This window comes from Quercus suber, unplaced genomic scaffold, assembly GCF_002906115.3.
Source record: "Quercus suber isolate HL8 unplaced genomic scaffold, Cork oak 2.0 scaffold_7, whole genome shotgun sequence".
NCBI lineage: Eukaryota > Viridiplantae > Streptophyta > Magnoliopsida > Fagales > Fagaceae > Quercus > Quercus suber.
The window spans coordinates 1,088,652-1,110,718 of NW_027069473.1; the positions used below are offsets into that span (position 1 = coordinate 1,088,652).

A 22,067-nucleotide genomic window follows, 5' to 3' on the forward strand; every position below is an offset into this window, starting at 1 on the left:
CCCCCCCCCCCCCCCCACACCCCCCAAAAAAAACAAAAAACAAAAAACTGGTTGCAAAGTCCAACCTCCTCATACTTCATAGCGAGAACCTGTCTCCATAAATGTGTGCCCTCATTCTGAAATCATCATAACCATTTTACCAATAAAAATTTACTAAAACTTCCTATTTTTTGAATCCCCAAACCACCTGTACCAATGGCAAAACAAACTGTTTCCCATGCCACCAAGGAGAACTTGAATTCCTCATCCAAGGCACCACACAAAAAGCTGCTCGTAATCTCTCTAACCCATTCATCACACTGGTGGGAATAGTCAATATAGAGAGATAATATGTTGGTAAACTCAAAAGCATACTTTTTAATAACGTTATCCTCCCCCACTCTGACAATATAGCTTCTTCCAACTAGACAGTCTGTGTTCCATCTTCTCCAAAAATTAGTTTGATGTATAGCATGAGACAAGTGTTTCCAGTAAGGTCAACCATAAAAACTTATAAATCCATTTTTTGAATTAACCAATGAACTGGGATTATATTGAGTACATATAAAATAAGTAGAAAATCAGAGGCAAAAAATAAATCAGCAGCAGCAAGAAGTTGGCCTAAGAAAATTACAAACAAAAGGAGACAGATATTGAAATTAAAAATGTTAATATAAGCAATAAGCGCAAAGCATTAGCCAAAGCATCATCTGGCATAAATAGTGAAGAACTACTTGCTCCCAAATGACAAAAAAAGGTAGCTCATGTGCCAGACTCAGCACTGACAAACCTCACTAAAGCTAAATGCCATCTAGCTCGTCATTGTCCTGATTGTTGTTCTGAACCACACAACAATTGCTACCGATTTAAATATAAATATGAAAAAACTAACATCCATTGCTTCACAAGTATTAACTACCAACCAATAGAGATGAGGTAGTTTGCAGAGGCCACGGTTGTTCATCTCAAAAGAATTCTGAACTTGTGTTGGTTTTTTTAAAACATAACCAAAAAAACACCTTTGATCCAAGCTTCCAAGTGATCAAGACTGCACATGCACTGATGCACAAATGAAATGAATATGCAACTGCAATCATAGTGCAAGCTTTCAATCTTCACAACAAGACTAAGTAAGAAATATGATTGGATCTAAAAATAAAGGGTTCAACTACAAGAGCCAAAGGCACTAAAGAGCTAAGACAAATTAGCTAAAGAAAGGCATTTAATTATGATGCATAACACAATATACTTTTTTTTTTTTTCATCAATGTTTACACACACACCCAAGGAAAAAGTTTAGCTACAATTTCACTAAATATCTTTTTATTGGATGTAAATTTTAACAACTCCACCATTGGATTACATTATCTTTTTATATCCTCCATGGTTGCGAAATTTCTAGGAGAACAAAGATCAATAGCTATATCATCAATCCATTATTTAAATTGCAAGTTTTTGTAGTCTAAAATTATGCATTAAAAATAAGTTTATAGATTATAAAGTAAATAACATCTGATTGTCACAAAATTTGACATGTGTGTTAAGGGAGTAAAGAATATGCAATCCAAATGTTAGATTTTCAAATATGTAGCAATGTTAATTTTTTTTTTTTTTTTTAAAGGAAGTTGTAGCCAAATTTTGTTCTGCACCCAATGAGTTTTGAACCCACGACCTCACCTCCACCTAGACATACATTATAAAATAATAATAATAATAATAATAAATTAAAAATTTTAAAAAAAATTTTTAAAAAAAAAAAAAAACTAAAATATGTAGGCAATGAAGCCTTGTAGGCAGAATGTCAGATTGACTTTCTCATGATAAATTGCCTCAAACCTGTCCCCCAATAGCCTTCATAGTCATAATAGACAGCTTAATCCAAATGCTAACTTTAGAAATATTTAGCTTCCACTGCACTCAAGTGTCATGTATCCACCATAGCATAGTGCTGCCAAGTGTCTTTGGCTTGATCACTGTGATTATTACCTCCCTATAGGTTTCTCAATGTTGACAGATACACCTTTAAATAAGTAATCACTCACCACCACATAGCCCTATGGCTCAAAGAATAAAAGTGTATCTCGCAAAACCTACAGGTCCACCTTCCCCGACCTGGCAACACCTACCTCATGCATGTTTGTCACTATATTTATACTATGGCATGTCATTACCTTTATGAAGTACCACATGTCAACACACTATTCAATTGGACACCCCTAATCTTCAACTACTCAAGACTTGAAATAAAAAAGGACCAAGAATGGCACATCATAAATAATGGTTGTGTCACTTCTAATTCATTAAAGTCAACTTTTTTTCATTGAAAAAATTTCCTAATTTAGATTATTAACATTTTTTTTTTTTTTTTTTTTTTTTTTTTGGAGAAACAGATTCTTAACAGTAGATAAATGAAAAAAAATGCAAATTCACAGTCCAACAGATAACTTTTGTCCCTTGAAGGCTGATATCTCATTTATAAAGAAACATCAAATGATTTCCACCAAGTGCTAATGCATGTTGTGCCAAATAAGAAAAATCGCACAACAAAATTAAAGCAAGCACTACAGAGATGCTTGGTAAGTTGTGACTTCATGTAGAGGAAGGACAGGTTATAAAGAAAGAAAACTGCAACATATACATGAGGTGGTCATTCGAGATGGAGACTTAATTCTAAAGAACCACAAAAACATTGCAGTAGGGGTCACTGAATTCTACAGAGGAGCGTATAAACCAATTGACAGCCTACAACACATTAAATAGTAATTATAGGAACAAGGTCAAAATCACAAGGCAGTAGTAAGTCTACAAGGCACACAAGTCTCTTGCAAGATGAAGTTATAAAGGAGCAGTTATCAATTGAAGACCATAGGAACAGTAAAAAATAGTTGGTTGCAACAGCATTTGAAGAAGGGTCTAAAACTTGCCCTACCTTAACACAATTATAACAACAATCAAGCCTTAGTCTTAAATTTTTTAGGGTTGCCTATGTATCCTCAATATACTACTTAGGGCCGGTCACATGTAATATTTTCTGCCGTTCTATTCTATTAGAAGTCATACTCTCTATTACTTCCCTATTTAACATGTAATTTTCATTCCCTCAACGCGAACCAAGTCATCCTTTCTAATTGGTGCATTACTCACTCCCCTCAAAACACTATCAAACCGTCTCAAGCAACTCTACCTCATCATCGTTTAGCTATTGCATTTATTTTTCTCATTGCCAATCAATACCAATGATCTATACCTAGAATGCGTTGCTAAATCTCAGCTCTAGAAAGCTATTTCACGCTCATCTTTTCATCAATAAGGACTAGCCCTATTTTTGAGGGGATTTAGTCATTTCGAATCATGTCAGTGTATTTCCACTTATCCATCACAAAATATGCTGACTATATTTCCACTTAACTATAGTCATTTTATAAATATGTTGCTTTTTAACATCCCAAAATTCAGCACCATTAAGCATAGCTGGTTTTAGAGCAATCTTGTAAAAAGATTCCTTTCACTTAATATGTACTATTTTACAATCACTATCACACAATACCCTTCATGCGCTTCTCCACTTCATTGATCATGCTCTTAATCCAATGAGTCACTAGCTTCCAAACAAACCCAGCTTAAGTTTCTTAGTTTGGAGGATTGTAAACCATCTTCAATCCCTCTTAAATCAGTGATCCATCTCAACCATAGATCTTGCCTATCAAAACGTTAATTCTATCTGTCATTTGAAATGTCCACATATAGGGTGCCACCTTGATAACTTTCCTTAAAAATTGGTTAAAAGCTCTCTCCATTAAGGCAACTAAAAAAAAACCCATTAAACTAAAATTACTTCAAATAAATATACAATCTCAATAGTGAGTTTTTTCACTTAAATAAAGTTTTTTGTCGTCAAATAAGAGAGATTCAGGGTTCAAATCCCAATTACACAAAAACCCAAATAGTATCTTGACCCGATGATAAAAAGCAATCATCACAGAGCAGCAAACACCACAAAATTGAAATTGAATACATGGGGGGGGTGAGAAAGATGAAAGAAGAAAAGACCTGAACAGCGGCGTCGGGGGGAATACAAGGAGAGAGAAGAGGTCCAAGATGGGGTCGCTCGAGCGAGACCTGGACGGGAACACTGAAGCCTCTACGAGGAAGCCCCGTTTCTTGGAAATGGGCAGAAGACCGATTACTATTGCTGTGGGTCTGAGCTTCGGAATTGTTGTTGTTGTTGTTGTTGATATCGTCGTCTTCGTCTTTGGATTCGTGATTGTCGTCTTTAGAGAACCCTAAGAAGCCCGCTATTTTCTTCAAAAGACCCATCGGGAATTTGAGAAGAAAAAAAAGCAGCTGATTGCTCGGTAGTTTTTGTCCAGTATTTGTATGGTTTGTGAGAGAATTAAATAAGAAGGATGTTTGGAAGAGAGAAATAGAAGTGGTGGGAAGAAATGGAAAGTATAAGAGCGGGTGGCCGTGGTCTTTTTCGGGGGTTTCTTATGACTGGCTGGGCTTATACTCACTCAACAGCTTTTCTTTTTTCTCTGCCTTTTTTGTTTTTGCTTGCACACCCAAATTTTTGGTGCAGCTTTTGGGTAACACTCTGGCTAATAGGGTCTCATCATCCTTCGGGTTTTCAACTTTTTTTTCTTTTTTCTTTTTTCTTTTTTTTTTAATGGAGATCAATAGAGGTCAGTTTGTTTCCTCTTTTTATGAGAAAATTTGAAACACGGGTGTGCCCCTTGAATTACAAAGGTTTTTTTTTTTTAATTAGTTTAGAACTCTTGTATTTACATTTATACAATAAAAACATATACATGAGTGCATATATATATATATATATATTTAGAAAGTTTTAATTTATGACATCTGTTATTAATGATAACTCTTTATTATCAGACTAATATACTAATCGGTTTCTAGTGTAGGCATGGATTGAACATTGATCTCTTATTATATCTACTAATATACAATCTCATGCATATACACAAATACAATTAAAAATTGTCACAATTATATAGTTAAAATTATACTTTTTTTTAGAAGATGTTCAAATCTCTCTCTCTCTCTCTCTCTCTCTCTCTCTCTCTCTCTCTCTATATATTTATATATCTATATCTATATCTATATATATAATAATAGGTAAAATTGAGAGAAAATTCAATTAGATTTCATATTGAAATTTAATTAGAGTCTAATTTTACGCCACGTGTCCCATTTAATTTAAGTTTTTAAAATTTTGAATCAAGTGAATTAATTCAATATAAAAATTGGATTTCAATTGGAGCTTAATTTTGTGACGTGTCCCATCTAATCTAAGTTTTTTAATTTTTGTACCAAAGGAGTTAATTTTGTATAAAAAACGAGGAGTCCAATATAAGTAAACGTATAAAACATAATTTTTGAATGATTTTATATTTATAAGTCTTTTTTTTTTTTGTTCTTATTCAAACGTGAGTGGTACATCATCTGGACCAAATATTCTAACCCATAAAAAACGCAAATGACAAAAATATTAATAGCATTTTGCTAATCTATATATCTATATATATATATATATAATAGGTAAAATTGAGAGAAAATTTAATTAGATTTCAAATTGAAATTCAATTAGAATCTAATTTTACGCCACATGTCACATTTAATTTAAGTTTTTAAATTTTTGTACCAAGTGAATTAATTCAATGCAAAAATTGGATTTCAATTTAATCTTAATTTTGTGACATGTGTCTCATCTAATTTAAGTTTTTAAATTTTTGTACCAAATGAGTTAATTTTGTGTAAAAAACGAGGAGTCTAATATAAGTAAACTATATAAAACATAATTTTTGAATGATTTTATATTTATAAGTCTTCTTTTTTTGGTAGAACTAAAAATAATTCAAGTTTATAAGTTATCTATATATATATATATATTTATGAGTAAAACTGAAAGAAAATCCAATTAGATTTTAAATTGAAATTCAATTAGAGTCTAATTTTAAGCCACTTATCCCATCTAATCAAAAATTTTAAATTTTTGAACCATGTTAGTTAGTTTGGTGTAAAAATTAGATTTTAATTAGAATTTAATTTTCCACCATGTGTTCTATCTAATCGAAAATTTTAAATTTTTGTGCCAAATGATTTAATTTAGAGTAGAAAACTACGAGTCCAATATAAATAAATAATAAAAAACATAATCATATATCTAACACTATATATAAAATTAGAGGAAGAAAGAGTTTGAATACCCCACCCCTTTTTATTATTATTATTATTATATAAGATAAAATTTATACTCTAACATAATCTAAGTGTATATGAGTGTGAAGCTCTCTCATGGAAACTTGAACCCCAGCCCTTGCCCCTCACACGATGTGACTCACACCCCACAAGTACTTATATTTGTGAAGTGACCACTGCACCAAGGGTGCAAGGTGGTAGAACAATCCCCTTTTGGTTTGGTTAAAATTTGGTTACAAACTTGATTGTAGTCAATAATTATAACTCCCACTAAAATAATTAATATGACTACATATTTTTTATATTTTTGAAAATATAACCATTAGATTATATGTTATTTATATTTTTAATAGACATATCAAAGTTCATACCAATCAGATGTTATATATTATTCAATTCACAAACTTATTTTATGCATAATTTTAGACTATAAAAATTTAAAATTTTAAACATTTGATTAATAGCAAAGCTATTGAACTTTGATTTCCTCAAAATTTTGCAAACATAAAGGATATAAAAAGAAAATGTTATCTAATTGTGAATTTGTCAAAATTCACATCCAATAAAAAAGATATTGAATAGAGCTATAGCCATTGAATATAACCAAGTTTATAACCAAATTTTGTACTTCTTCTTATATAATATATATAAAAGAAAGCAAGCAAAAAGATGTCATTTAATTACAAGAATTTGGTGACTTTATATAGTAGTTGATATTAATGTTATACTATGTCATTTCAAAAGATAAAGATGACACTCTCACTCAGTAAACACAATGCTAAAACTACACACACATAGAGATGATTATTATTTTTTGATAAACCACAGAGATTAAAAAGGCTATGCAAAATTTAACAGTAAGTTCTCACTTACACCATTGATTAATAGTTAATACTTGTGTCCAGGACGGTACCCTTCTAGTGGATATGCTGGAATGGTACCCCCACACAAAGGAGTTCCCTTACCAACAGGCTGATGCAACTCCTTTTTTGCTTGTGCTTATGCCTCCTTGTCTTTTCTACTCTTCACGGCCTTCTTTTTGTCAACCTCATAAAAAATTGAGCCTAAGATTAAGAAGCTAATATATAATCCATAATCATGCTTAATGGTTCTGATTATTAATCAATTACTGGTTAAACATAAAATATAACTCGGCTCACAATTCCTGCTCATAACATATTGAACACAAGACCTATATATAAGTAACACAAGTATTCATTTGGCTGTGCTTTAGGAGCTCTAAAGCTCTTCTAAAAAAAAAAAAGACAAAGAAAAAAAAAAGTGCTGTAGTGGAAGCCTGAAAAAAGCTGAGAATATTAAGAATAAAGCTTAAATTTGAAAAAATTTCTATATGTATTTCAGGGTTCATATATCATATTTACTTCATGGATTACATGATTAAACTTCTTTGTGATTACGCGAATGTTCATTACGCTATTGTGACGTGACTTAGTCAAATCACATCGAATTTAAATAATTAAACACATCTAATGTGTAGGGTTAAAATTGTGATGAGATCACAATGATTTAAAAACAGTCCACTTGTTTTAAAATTTCTAGTGGCAGAGAGATTCAAGGTTTGAGTCTCACGGTCTCTATTGTCGGTTTATAGTAGTGTGATTAGGCACCTCATCTTAGCATATATGCCTTGCTCCCTACGAAGGGTGTTTAATTCAGGGTACTACAGGTTAAACTTCTTAATGAGGATGAAGTGTGTTTTTACATTGAGAGTGACCATGTTGCTGTGGATTTACTTGGTGACTCACATAGAGTCTAGACAATGGTGTACACTAGACTAAGGGTAATAGTGATTGGTATGACGCCACTATCGAGGAATATTAATTGCAGGATTGGGTTGTCATTGCACCTAATATAATATGGTTTTGGGGTTCCATATTATATGATTATGGATGCAAAATATAATGTCCTTGTAATTATGTTCATAGTCTTAAATTAAAGTTGTCATAAATTTTTGTTCTATAGCTACTATTTTAATTGAATCACATTGACTAAGAAACAATTTTGGACATTGTGCTTAAAGGAGTTGAAGTACATAAATATGTTTCAATTCAACATTGTCATAATTTTCTATACGGTGCATTTTTAGAAGATAGCTTATGATGTGTTCATAGTTTTATTAAGATGCTAAAATGTTACATTGACTTCTATCTCAATTGTGCTACAACATGAGATGCAAAAGTTAGCACTAGTTTTAGACTTTATATTAACTCTAAATGAGATGTTTGGTATGAATTATATTGAGTGCTAAGAAAGGCTTAAGGAGTTCCAATCCTATGTCATTTTTTAAATGAATTGGAATTCTTAGATGTAGAGATTAATTCTTAATCGCATATGAATATGATACACAAGTCCTTATTAGAATCATTTGATCAATTCAGATTGTTTTGAAAAAAAATAATTTTTATTTTATTTTATCTGAGTTGATGAATGAGTTCTACACAATGGAAGACATCCTAACAGCTATGGCTAGGATCAATATGACTTAATTCAAATTCTTAACCTTAACCGAAGTTTAAGGGTAAGAAGAAGAATAATAATACAAAGCAGTTGGGCAATCTAGTTGTCTTACGAATTGTCAAAAAGGAAATTAAACTCAAAAGTATGACCTAAAGAAAAGTGTTTTCATCATGGTAAAGCTAAGCATTGTTCATAATTGTAATCTAAATGAAAATTTACATGTTTTACTTTTAAAGAGAAAGTTTCCATCTTTTAGTATTGTATGTTCTGGCACTTAAGTCTAGGTTTTATTAATCTAAATGATATTCAAGACTGGTGAAAAATGGGCTTTAGAACCATTAGTTTTTTGTTATATTCTCAGTCTACGAATTCTATTTAGAGGATAATACAACCTAAGGCTCCTTTATTGTAAAAGAATATAGTTCCAATGACTTCTTTAAGTCAATTTATACATGAAGGAGGAATAAGACTCTTTTAGAAATGGTAAAGTACATGATAAGTATTTTTATTTACTTATTTCTTTTGGAGATATACTCTAATTATTACTATACATTTTTTAAAATTGATTCCAAAAGTCTATTCCTAGGACATTTGTCAAATTGTAGATTGGATGAAAACCTAAAATATGATATTTATACTTTTGGGATGTCCAACACTTGTGCTAGAAAGGAAGTTTGACAAATTGGAATCAAAAGTTAGAAAAATGTACGTTTATATTGGGTATCCAAAAGGAATTGCGAAAGATTATTTTAATAGTCATAAAGATAACAAGGTGTTTGTAAAGTACAAATACAAAGTTTCTAGATAATAACTATGTGAATAATCTTAAAGCTAAACATAGAACTGTTCTAAAAGAAAAATGTCAGATCTGTTGTAGGACAACTATATGATACATTTAGAAATGAGATGGTTGCATTAGTTAGATACACCATAAGACATTATTCTATAAATAGTTAGTACACTAGTACAATATCGTAGTGGGAGGATTATCAAATTACCTAATAAATTCATTCTTTTAGGATAAACTTGAGAAGTCATCTCACAAGGACATGGATTTGATCCTCAGTCCTATGTTGAGGCAATAGATAATATGAATATGGAATACTGGATCAAAGTTATGTAAATAGAATTAGATTTTATTTAAAGTCTAGAACTTGTAGAGGCACCTAATGACATTAAGCCTATTGTTTTCAAATAAGTCTACAAGAAAATGAGATTGATAGAATAAAAGGTGTAAACCTTTAAAGTCAAGACTAGTGGCGAAAAGATTTATTCAGAAAGAAATAAATCGATTATGAAAAGATTTTTTTCACCAATAGTCATATTTGACTTTATCTATATTCTCTTGTCCATTATATTTCATTTGGATGAAATATGACAATGGATATCAAGAAAACTTCTCTTAGTACCAATTTCGAGGAAGACATCTATATGTTGTAACTAGACTAGTTCATAGCAAAAAACCAGTTGTATTTAGTATGCAAGTTGCTTAAAATCCATTTATGAACTAAAGTAAGCATCTAGATCATACAATATCATATTTGATCAAGCAATCAAATTGTTTGATTTTGATTAAGTAGTGAAATGTCTTATGTGTGTAAAAGCTATATAGAGTAATAAATCTCTTAATGTATGTTGATGACATTTTAATCATTTAGAATGATGTATAGGTATTGTCATCAATAGAGTTTTGTTGTCTAGACTAGTTTGATATGAAGTACTTAAGTAAGATTGGTCACATCTGAAGAGTTAGACTTTGGTAAAATTTAGAAATTAGAATGTTGGGTCTATCTCAAACTGCTTAAATAGATTAGATTCTAGCCAAATATATTATGTAATACTAGAAATAATTGATTCCTTTTAAGTGTGAAGTTCCTTTGTAAAGGACTATAGTCCTAAGACATATAAAAAGGAAGAGCATATAAAGACGATTCCTTTCAATATTAATAGGAAGTCTCATATATGCCATGCTATATGCTAGGCTAAGTATCTATTTTGTAGTAGGCATAGTAAGCAAATATCAATTAAAATCCAGGATTACTTAACCTAGTGGGAGTAAAGCATATACTCAAATATCTTAGGAGAACGAGAGATTATATGCTTGTCCACTAAAGTGAGAATTTGATAGTTACTGGTTGCACAAATATTGATTTTTAGTTTGATTGTGATTAATGAAGTTTGACTTCAGGATATGTGTTTACTCTAGGTGGTGAAGATACACATTAAGCGTAAGTATCATCTCATTAGAGAGATACTAGAGCGTGAGATGAAGTAGTAGATAAGATAATTTATATAATAAATTTGGCTGAAACCTTTTTTCAGACCTTGCCTTAGAGTGAATATGATTTACTTTAAAGGGAAATAAGTGTTAGATATATGCAAAATTGTCTTTGAGGGCAAGTGGGAAATTGTTAGGGTTTGTGCGAGATTGTTAGGGTTTGTGCCCTAAAATCAAATTTATTAGCATGTTATAAATAATTAAATTGTTTAATTATATAAGATTATTTGTAAATGGACAATTAGACATTATCATAGTCCTTGAGATGCATTGTATGTGATTTAGTTACAAAAGATATAAATCACAAGTTCCTTGTGAACTTAAAATATAGTTCCTTGTGAACTTAAAATATAGTTCGTAGTTGGTGATGAAATTAGGCATTTGATCTGCAAAAACTATAATACATTAGCTAAGATAGTTTGTCTTGATCATGGAATTAAAGACTTCTAGTTGATGTGTTGATATGTCTTAAGTGTGTAAGACATATCGAACTGGACCGCTGTGAGATTAATTATGCAATTAACAACTGTCACCTAAATAATTAATCTCACGACTTCTAATTTCATAAACTCTCAATCTTGAGAGGATAGTGAACTCGATTATGAAATGTATGTTACTTTGATATATTAGGAGTGAGATCTAGTTTAAACGGTCAAAACCTTAGTATATTAGGTAACCACACGTAGTGTTGAGGGAATACGTATTCTTAAGATGGAATCCATAATCTCTTTCTATAGAGACATAAAATATCCATTTGAGATAAGTTTAATAGGATCTGGTTATTCAGACTGGCCACTTTAGTAAAGATTTACTAAAGTTTATATTTATTGAAATTAGATTTCATAAATATGAATAACTAAAAAATTAAACCAGGTACTCAAGGAATAAAATAGTTGTTTACAAAGTGACAGTTTACTATGACTTTATTCACTATAGATTTTTTTTTTTTTTTGAGGGGTCAAATGATATCATATTAGAGCCTTGGGAAATAATTTATTAATAAAGCCTAGAATGTAATTATATTTTCATAGTGGTACTTGTTATATAATTAATGGTAACTTTGGATTTGTTAAAAGTTAACAAATAAGTCTGAAACCTATTGGAGTTAAAACCTTATTAGTCCCTTTGGTCTCATCCCAAGCCACACACTTAAACCCAATTGGACTAACCCAATTAGATAATCAGTTTTAATAAGAATTATTAAATAAAGTAAATGCCAAGATAGTTAAAATGTATGTATGATTAAAAGAAGAGAAAACAATTTTTCTCTACAGGTTTTTGGAATTCACTTTTCCAAAGGAAAATTAACGTATGTAAGAATTGATTGAGAGACCACTCATCTTGGGCACCATGTGGAATTAGGATGAAGATTGAAAGTATTCTCAAGTCTTGTTTTTTAATTTTACTACACCAAGGTACGCTTTCTATTCTTTGTTCTAGAATTCAAGATTACATGTTATCTCTCATAAATGAAGTAGATTCTTGTGTTGCTTCCGCTGTGGGTTTTTGTATGAGATGCAAAGCCAATTTTTCCAATATAAAGGCCTTGTTATTTTAACCAATTAGACTAGTTCTTTGATTTATATATAAAAAAGTCAATTCTTTAAAATGTACGTATTAATTAAACCCTCAAACTATAGCCTATAAATAAGGGAAAAAAAATGTCTAAGAAAAAAATATCAGAAAAGAAGGCCCTAAAGTAAGGAAAATTCTTTAAGCAAAGTATAATACGAATCATAGTTTGTGATGCAAAATATAACTAGGGGTATAATTTAGAATAATAAAGAGTAATTTTTCCTAGTAGATGTAAAATGGTTGTTTATGGCTATTTATGATGCTGGGATTTTCTAAGAAGATGGAAGATAATTTTTGTGGGTAAGTATACGGGATTCAGATCCTCTAGATTTCCTAGGGTACTCTACCACCTAGATTTTCTTAAATCTTAATCATTCTTTAATAATTTAATGGTCTAGATTCTGCCATATCAGCATTCCATTAACAATATTCTTAAAATAATAAAATAATGTTGCAAACAAAACAATTAAAAATATTATTAGTGGAATGCTGACATGACAGAATTTTGACTATTAAATCATTAAAGAGTGGTTAGGATTTAAAGAAATTTATTGGTAGAGTACCCTAGGAAATTTAGAGGATTTGAATCCAAGTATATGTGGGTATGTATGAATGATGAAGCTTATTTATAAACTAAAAGTGGAAACTTGTGGGCTGAATATGGCATGGTAGGTAAGGGATTTATGAGAAGATGATGTGTGTTAGTTGAGTTAATGGTGGGTTCCTTTTATAGTTAGCAAAAATCAAAGGAGACTAGACCTGATCACCAGGATAATAATTTGAATATCTATGCTAGGATTTGGCCAAAACTATTATGGTCACCTTCTAGAGTAATTTAGCCTTCTTGGGTGATGGCAGTTGGAAGCTGGAATTTAGCTAATCTTAGCATTAAATGCTGAGATTTGAGGATTGATCTCAATCAATAGGATTAAGGCATTCATTAGAGCTAGAAACCTTGATTGCTTAAATTAAGTTTAGAGTTTCGGGAGGTAGGAGATGTCATCCCAAGCTAGGAGCAGGTATATGGTGTACCCGACATAAATGCCGGGTCACTCATAGACTGTCGGGTCCCACACACTGTGGGGCCCGCCTATGTGTGAGAGACCCCACATATATGTCGGGTACAACATATAATTTTCGCCAAGCCAGGTGTTAACTATTGAACTTGCTTTTGGAAACTCTGCTGGACAACTTCTTGTGCTCTCCAAACCACTTTTCCTAAATTTTTCCTTGTGGGATTCATGATCTTGATTCATGAATCAATTTTAGTATATTTTTAGCAATAAATTAATTGATTAGCTAAAGCTTAAGAGGTCTAGTCATGGCTCATTTGAGTTGTGACCGAAACTTGAAGGAGAAGAAGAGCATTTATTGCTCTTTCAGTTTTTGGTGACAGCCCAGCTGTTGGGTCTTGTTCATGTTAGTTGATGTAGGCGCCAGGGGTGTCGAAGTCATCCTAACTTGACGGGTGTCCAGTTCTGGAATCAGTTAGAGAGCTTAGTTTCTTTTGTAGTGTTGTCCAACAGGCATCTTGTTAGTGCTGAACTGAAGGAGAAACTGCCTAGTTGTCTTAGTTACACATATGGACCTCTTCGGCTAATGCTTATTGCTGGGTTTTGTCACATGGGCTAAAGCATATGAGGTGGGCCTTATCTTGGTGACTCTCTTATTTGGGCTTGCACCTTTGTTGTCACTCTTTAGGGCCCTATAAGATAAATAACACACCATGAGTTTGTAATTTACATGAGCTTTAATTATTAATAAAAATAGTGTATATATTTCATGTGAGCTAGCATAAATAATATTTTCCATGGGTTTTTGAATAGTAATTTCCATAGTCGTATAATATAGTCTTATTTGCCAAAAATTATTAATCTTGACCTTTAAACAAAATATTTGTATTATTTGCCAAACATTAATAGTCTTAAGCGAAAAAAATAAAAACAAAAAGTTGTGAAAAACCAAGTATTGTGATTGCTCTCCTCGCGTAGGAGCTCTCTCTCTCGACTAAGTGCGAGACGTCTCCCTCCCTTAGTTTACTAAGGGTTTGCGTTTTCTCTTCTATTTGTGTTAGAGTCTGAAGCAGTATGGCGGATGATGTGATAAATGGATTAGAGAACATGAGCCTGACAATAGAAGAAGAGGAAGTAATCACCATATCTGATGAAGGTCGAAAGGAGGAAATTGAGAGTTGTTCCCTCAGTTTGATTGGTAAGTTTCTTACCTGTAAACCATTTAATAAACGGGCTGCACAAAATACATTAAGGTGAGCTTGGAGTCTGGAGAAAGGGGTGCAAATCATGGAAGTAGGTTCAAACCTCTTCCAATTCAAGTTCTGCCGTGAGTTTGACTTGGACAGAGTATTTAAAGAGGGCCCATGGTCCTTCGATAATCAAGTGCTAATGTTGCGAAGATGGTAGCCTGGTATGACAGCGGCGAATGTCAAATTTGATTCGGTGGCCCTTTGGGTTCAGATTTGGGGGGCGCCTTTTGACATGATCTCACCAAAAGTTGCCTCTGAGATTGGTCGAAGATTGGGGGAGGTGGTTGAGGTTGAAAACAGAAAAGCTAAGGAAGGCCAGAATTTGTTTATGCGAGTTAAGGTGGCAATTCCAATAGCAAAACCGTTGAGACGTGGTGGATTTATTGGAGGTTCGGACGGACAACGTTTATGGGTCAGTTACAAATATGAGCGTCTTCCCCTGTTTTGCCATTTTTGCGGTCTCTTGGGCCATAACACTGAACATTGTGCTGAATACTATGCACGGAGTAAGAATGGAAGCGAGGTGATATGTCAGTACGGGGAGTGGCTGAAGTCGGCAGGGGGATGAGCTCGCTCGCCGGTAAGAAGGGGTGTCAATATGAACAACAGTAACAGGGATGATAATCAGGTCAGAGAAGGTAATCTGGAGAGTACGGCAGCAGAGGAAGTGAATGTGCAAGGGAACCCTAATGCTCCTAATGGTTACGTGAATGGAAAGGGAGGAGATTCAGGAAATTTTCTAGCTTTCACGGATAATGTTGCCGTAATGGAAGGGGGAATTATGGAGGGACATGGGCTAGTTGATTCGGTTATTAATGAAGGGGTGCTGAATTCTAGCAGGGAGAGTAGTCTGAATGTTTTAGAGCTTAATCACGTGGGCTTGTTTTCTAATGCACCAGATGTAATGCATGTGACTCCAAAGACTCATGATGGGCCTCAAGGATTAAAATAAAAGCCCACCTGGACTAGATTGGTTCGCATGGAGTATGGGCCGAGTGTTGGAAAACAAGAATCTTGTAAACAGAAGTTGGGGAAGAGAGGCTTGCAGGAAGCTAACTTTGAAACAGAAATAGAGAAAAATGAGAAGAGTGGGAAACGTGGGAGAGTACAAGAAAAGGAGCAAAACAATGAAGCGGCGGGGGTGCAGGAGCACCCTTGCAGAGCATAATGAGACTATTAAGCTGGAGCTGCCAAGGGCTTGGGAACTCTTGGACAGTTAGCAGCCTTCACAAGATGGTGAAGGATCAAGTTCCCACAGTGTGTTTTTTAATGGAGACACGCTTAGACAGAGAGGGTTTTAATTATCATTGCAGAGAATTACCTTTTCAGAATAAGTTTATTGTGAAGAAGCCTACTGGGGGAGGAGGCTTGGCTCTTATTTGGAAGGAAGATGTTAAGCTGGAGGTTATTAATTTTACTGAGCACCATATCTTAGCAAGAGTTGTTGAAGAAGATGGATTTGCATGGACGCTAACCTGCTTCTATGGATGGCCATAAGCAAGTCAGAAGTACAAATCTTGGGACCTGCTCGGCCATTTACGTTCATTTGTAGATGGCCCATGGTGTTGTATAGGAGATTTCAATGCTATTCTTCATTCATCGGAAAAACAAAGCAGATTTCCCCTTCTTTTAAACAGATGGATGATTTTCGTAGTGTTTTGGATGAGTGTAGTTTGGCTGATTTGGGGTTTGTGGGGGTATCCGTTCACTTGGAATAACAAAAGGCCAGGGCTGGAAAATACCAAGCAAAGATTGGATAGGGTGGTGGCTAACACAGCTTGGAAGGAAAAATTCCAAGAAAGTTTGGTCACTCATTTGTTTTCTCATGCTTCTGATCACTGGCAGTGTTGCTACATGCTCGAACTACTGTGAGATATCGGGCTAGGAGTACAAGGACATTCCGGTTTGAAGAGGCTTGGTTGACACGGGATGACTGTGAGTTGGTTATTAGGGATGCATGGTGCTTAGCAGGTAATATGGAACTGGGCTTGCCGGGAGTTAAGGAGAAAATCAACAAGTGTGGCTTGGAACTGCAGGCATGGGGTGCATCCAAAACACATCTGGATGAGGTGGAAATTAAGAAACTCCAAAAACTGTTGGAGGAATTGAGCATGGCTGAACCAACAGTGGAGAACAAAAATGAGTTTTTAGCTGCAAGTAAACTCCTTAATGATCTGTTTCTTAAATAGGAAATATATTGGGCCAAAGGTCCAGGGTCTCATGGTTGAAGCATGGAGACAGGAATACTAAATATTTCCATTCCAAAGCCTCTTAAAGGCAGATGAGGAATTTTATCCATGGGATTAGAGATCAGAATAATAGCTGGGTGGAGGAGCCTGAGAGGGTTGCTGGGGTGGCAATTAAGTATTTTGAGAATATTTTCCGATCAAGTTCATGCCATCGTATGAAGGAATGTCTCAATGCAGTGCAACAAAAGGTGACTCCTGACATGCAGAAATTTTTGTCTAGTAATTATAGTGCATAGGAGGTCAGAACAGCTTTATTCCAGATGGGACCAACAAAGGCACCGGGACCTGATGGTATGAATGCTCTTTTTTATCAAAAATTTTGGCATGTTGTTGGTGATGATGTGATTGTAGCTGTGTTAGATTTCCTAAATTCGGGTTTTATGCTCCTTGATATTAATTATACTCATATTGTTCTTATTCCTAAAGTGAAATCTCCTGAAAGAATGTCTGATTTTAGGCCTATTAGTCTTTGTAACATTATTTATAAAATTATATCTAAAGTTATGGCTAATAGACTGAAACATATTCTTCCTCAGTTGATTGATCACTCTCAAAGTGCCTTTGTGCTAGGCAGACTGATTACTGACAATGTCCTTGTGGCATATGAGACCTTGCATGCTATACATTGCAGGAGAACAGGCAGGAAGGGTTCACTAGCCCTGAAGTTAGACATAAGCAAGGCCTACGATCGGGTTGAGTGGTATTTTTTGAAGGGCATTATGATCAGGTTGGGATTTCCCCGAGTATGGATTGAGAGGGTGATGGGTTGTGTCTCTACTCCATCCTTCTCAGTTTGTATCAATGGCAAAGCCTATGGAAAAATTTCACCCTCCAGAGGTCTTTGCCAAGGTGACCCACTGTCTCCCTATTTATTCCTGCTATGTGTGGAGGGGTTTTTAGCTTTGCTGGTTAGATCAGAAGAGGAGGGGCGGCTTAATGGAGTTGCAGTTTGTCGAAGGGCACCCCAGATTTCCCATCTCCTTTTTGCTGATGACTCACTACTCTTTTGCCAAGCTTCTCAGGAGGATGTGCACTGTGTTACAGATATTCTCCAGCTATATGCAGATTCATCTGGCCAATGTATTAATTTTGAAAAATCATCTATATTTTTTAGTAGTAATACGGATGTTGACCGAAGAGAAACCATAAAAAATATGTTGGGGGTTAAGGAAGTGGACAGATTTGAATCCTATCTGGGGCTGCCTACACTGGTTGGTAGATCAAAGTATCAAGCTTTCTCATTTCTAAAGGATAGAGTCTGGAAAAAGATGCAAGGATGGAAGGGGAAGATGTTTTCTAAAGCAGGCAAAGAGGTATTGATTAAAGCTGTGGCCCAATCCATACCCACTTACACTATGAGGGTGTTCCTTCTCCTTGCTAAACTTTGCAATGAGCTTAATGCCTTATGTGCAAGGTTTTGGTGGGGTCAAACTGGTGAGGAAAGGAAAATTCACTGAAAAAACTAGGGGGTGTTAACTTGTTCAAAGAAGGAAGGTAGAATGGGCTTTCGCGGTTTGAAGGATTTTAATTTGGCTATGCTGGCCAAACAAGGGTGGAGAATGATTCAATATAGGGACTCTTTGCTCTATAAGTGCTTTAAGGCACGGTACTTCCCTTGTTGTACCTTTTTAGAGGCTTCGGAGGTCCCTAATAGTTCCTATATGTGGAAGAGCTTAATGGCTGCCCAACCGATCCTTAAAGAAGGCCATTGTTGGAGAGTTGGAGATGGGGCTGCAGTACGGGTTATGGCTGACAAATAGATTCCAAGTCAGGTCACAAATCGAGTGCTTTACCCACCGGAAGAGGAGGAATGAGAGTGGAGAGTTTCAGACCTTATAGATTGGAGGACAAATATGTGGGATCGTGAGATGGTGGAGGCTAAGTTCCATAGGTCTGATGCAGAGGCTATCTTGCATATTCCTTTGAGCCATAGATATGTGCCAGACATGATCTACTGGCTGCACACCAAAGATGGGGAGTATTCGGTCAAGTCTGGGTACCATATTGCAAGATTAATTTCCAAGCAGGATGCTGATGTGGGTGAAAGCTCAAGGGAAGTGACGGGTAGTCTGAGCTGGGCGAAGCTATGGAAGCTTAAAATTCCAAATAAAATCAGAGTTTTTGGCTGGAGAGCCTGCCTTGATATACTGCCTACTCGGGTTAACTTAGCTCGTCGTAAAATCCTCGCAGATGATAGATATGGAGTGTGTTTACAAGCTAAGGAGTTCGGGTATCATGTTTTGTGGGAGTGCGGGTTAGCCCAAGATATTTGGGTTGGTTGTTCACGTCGCCTACAAAAAGAGTTGCCTGGATTTGATGATATGGTGCAGCTGGTTGAGTACTTACAGCAACGCTTAACGGATGAGGAGCTAAAATTTTTCTAGGTTCAATATTGGCTTATTTGGAACCAACGTAATGCGGTTGAACATGGTGGTGTCATCTAAGAACCTGGACGTTTAAATTTGAGAGCAAAGGATTCTTTAGAGGAGTTTCAGGTGGCTCAGGCACGCTTGACAGTTTCGAACTCCCCTTCGTTTGTGCAGCAATGGCGTCCTCCTCCTAGTTTTGCATACAAGTTAAACTTCGATGCAGCTGTCTTCTCTGATACATGCTCATCAGGTTTTGGTGCTGTTATACGCAACAACCGAGGGGAGGTTATGGCTGCTATGTCAGCCAAAGGGCTGGCAGTGTTGGACAGCGAGGAGGTCGAGGTGCTGGCCTGCCGGAGAGCATTGGAGTTCGCCGTTGATGCTGGGTTTGAGGGGCTAATGGTTAAAGGTGATAACTCCACGATCATAAGGTGCATTTTATCTCTACGGGTTTTACGGTCCAGGCTGGGGAATATTTATGCAAACATCCGGGTTTTAGCTGCTAGTTCCAGATGCAAGTCATTCAGTTTTGTCAAATGTGAAGCTAACTCTGTTGCACACTCTTTAGCAAAATATGCTAAGTCTATTGTTGAAGACATTTTTTGGATGGAGGAGACTCCAACTCCTGCCATTGAGGCTGTGTACTTGGACTCTTTATTTCTAAATGAATGAAAGGCTTTTGATCCGGTTTCAAAAAAAAAACAATAATAGTCTTAAGCTTGATGGCAAAAAAATAAATAAATAAAAAATAGTCTTTGGGCTTTGTAATGATTTTCTAACTAATAGTCGTTTTGGGCTTAGAATATATTGCCAAACAGTAACCATTTTGGGCTTTGTAATAATTTTCCAAGCAGTATTTGTCTTGGGCTTTTGATATTTTGCCAAGAAGTAATCGTCTTGGGTCTTCTAATAATTTTCCAAGCAATAATCATCGTGGGCTTTGTAATAATTTTCCAAGTAGTAATCGTCTTGGGCATTGAATATATTCCCAAGCAGTATTTGTCTTAGACTTTTGGGTAATGTATGAATTCTTGGTTTATCGGGCCGGTTTTAGACTTTTACCAAATAGTAATATAAGATTAGGTGTTTTGGTCTGTTGATAAAAAGTTATTATCAAGAGTAGACGTCAAAGGTTGAAACTCTTTCAATATATATATAAGATTAGGTAAACTATAAGATTTTGGGCTTTTTAGTGAAAGTCTATATTGTGGCCCAATTTTGGTAATGAGATAGGAAATAATTGTGGAGGCCCAATTTTAATTCATGGAGGATATTTGGATATTTTTTGATGGGTTGGTGAAAATAAGTACAACCACACCCAATTAACTCTAATACCCATATATAAATCCAACCAAATTGAGAGTTTATTGAGTATTGAGATGTTATTAGGTGTAATATAATGTATTGAATTTTAAGTAACATGATGATGTAGCAATTTCTTATTGGATGGTGTAAAACATGAGTTTTATACCTCATCCTTATCAAATTCGGACTCAAGTAAATAATATCAAATGGGAATGAGACACATGGCATGTTGTAAAGAATTGTACCTCCAGAGGAGGCTTGTTCAATAGCTAAAGTAAAAAAAAAATATATATATATATATATATATTGGTCTACTTTCCTTTTTTTTTTTTTTTTTTTTGAAAAAAGATGACAAAAATTGAGGATCGAATCCGAAATACTATCATCGATATTAGGAAACTTCAGCTTAGATCAAGGAGGGACTCATATTGAGAAACCACTATAAATAGAGCACAATCTCATAACTCATTGAAAAAAAAATCTTGAAGCATTAAAGATCTAAAGATAAACAGTCTCAAGACCACTCGAAGAGAATTAATTTGAATATTTCTTCTATGTTTCAAAATTCTACTAGAATAAAGTTCTAATAGCCTCTAGAAACTTTAAATGCTTCAAATCATTGTAGCTCTACAAATTCAAGCCTCTAAAACCCTAAAAAACTTCAACAAAAAAGTCTTTAGCTATGAACAATAGTTAATGAACCCCCCCCCCCCAAAAAAAAAAAAAAAGAATCTCTAACATGCATATAGCCAAATATTTATTGTACTTCTGATGTAACGATGACGGCTCCAGGAATTTTTTCTAGTGGGTTAATAAAAAGATAAATCTTGAGTAGTAGATAAATCTTGCAATCTACATGATTTTCTTACTACAAATTGTCCATAGTACTAGGAAGAAAGTAAAAGATAAATTATAAATTCATTTGGTATAGTGTTTCTTAATATAATGAACATAATAATTATGGTTGCTAAGATTAAATCTTGGAAATAATCTATTGTTTCTAAATACAATATCACTATGCACCATCGGCGTGATGGTCACTTCACAAGTACAAGTTTCTGTAGGGTGGAGAGGCAAGGATCAGGGTTCAAGAGTCTAAGAGAAAGTTTCACAAACATACACTTAAATTAAGCTATAGTAGGATTTCTATCTCAGATTAAATATATATATATATATATATATAGAGAGAGAGAGAGAGAGAGAGAGAGAGAGAGAGAGAGAGAGAGAGAGAGAGAGATGAGTTCAAGTTACACCTGGTGTAACTCTTATAAACTTACACCTTTTTTACACCGTAGATTTCTAAGAAATCTAACAGTTAAAAAAACATCATTAAATGCTATTGTTTTCCACCTTAT

At 34.4% G+C, this 22,067-nt stretch overlaps 2 protein-coding genes across 2 annotated transcripts in view; one reads left to right on the top strand and one right to left on the bottom strand.

Annotated features, from left to right (window-relative positions):
- LOC111985942 (uncharacterized) overlaps positions 1-4,602 on the bottom strand; it is an 8,070-nt gene extending 3,468 nt beyond the window's left edge. The window contains exon 1 of the mRNA XM_024017585.2: positions 4,030-4,602. Within this exon, the coding sequence (XP_023873353.1) occupies positions 4,030-4,296 (267 nt within the window). The 5' untranslated portion in view covers positions 4,297-4,602. The remainder of the gene's footprint in view (positions 1-4,029) is intronic.
- Positions 4,603-18,891: 14,289 nt separating this feature from the next.
- On the top strand, positions 18,892-20,079 carry LOC111985934 (uncharacterized). The gene is made up of 2 exons (XM_024017575.1): positions 18,892-19,371; positions 19,513-20,079. Exons 1-2 carry the CDS (start codon positions 18,892-18,894, stop codon positions 20,077-20,079), a joined length of 1,047 nt encoding a protein of 348 aa, XP_023873343.1.
- Positions 20,080-22,067: the final 1,988 nt, after the last annotated feature.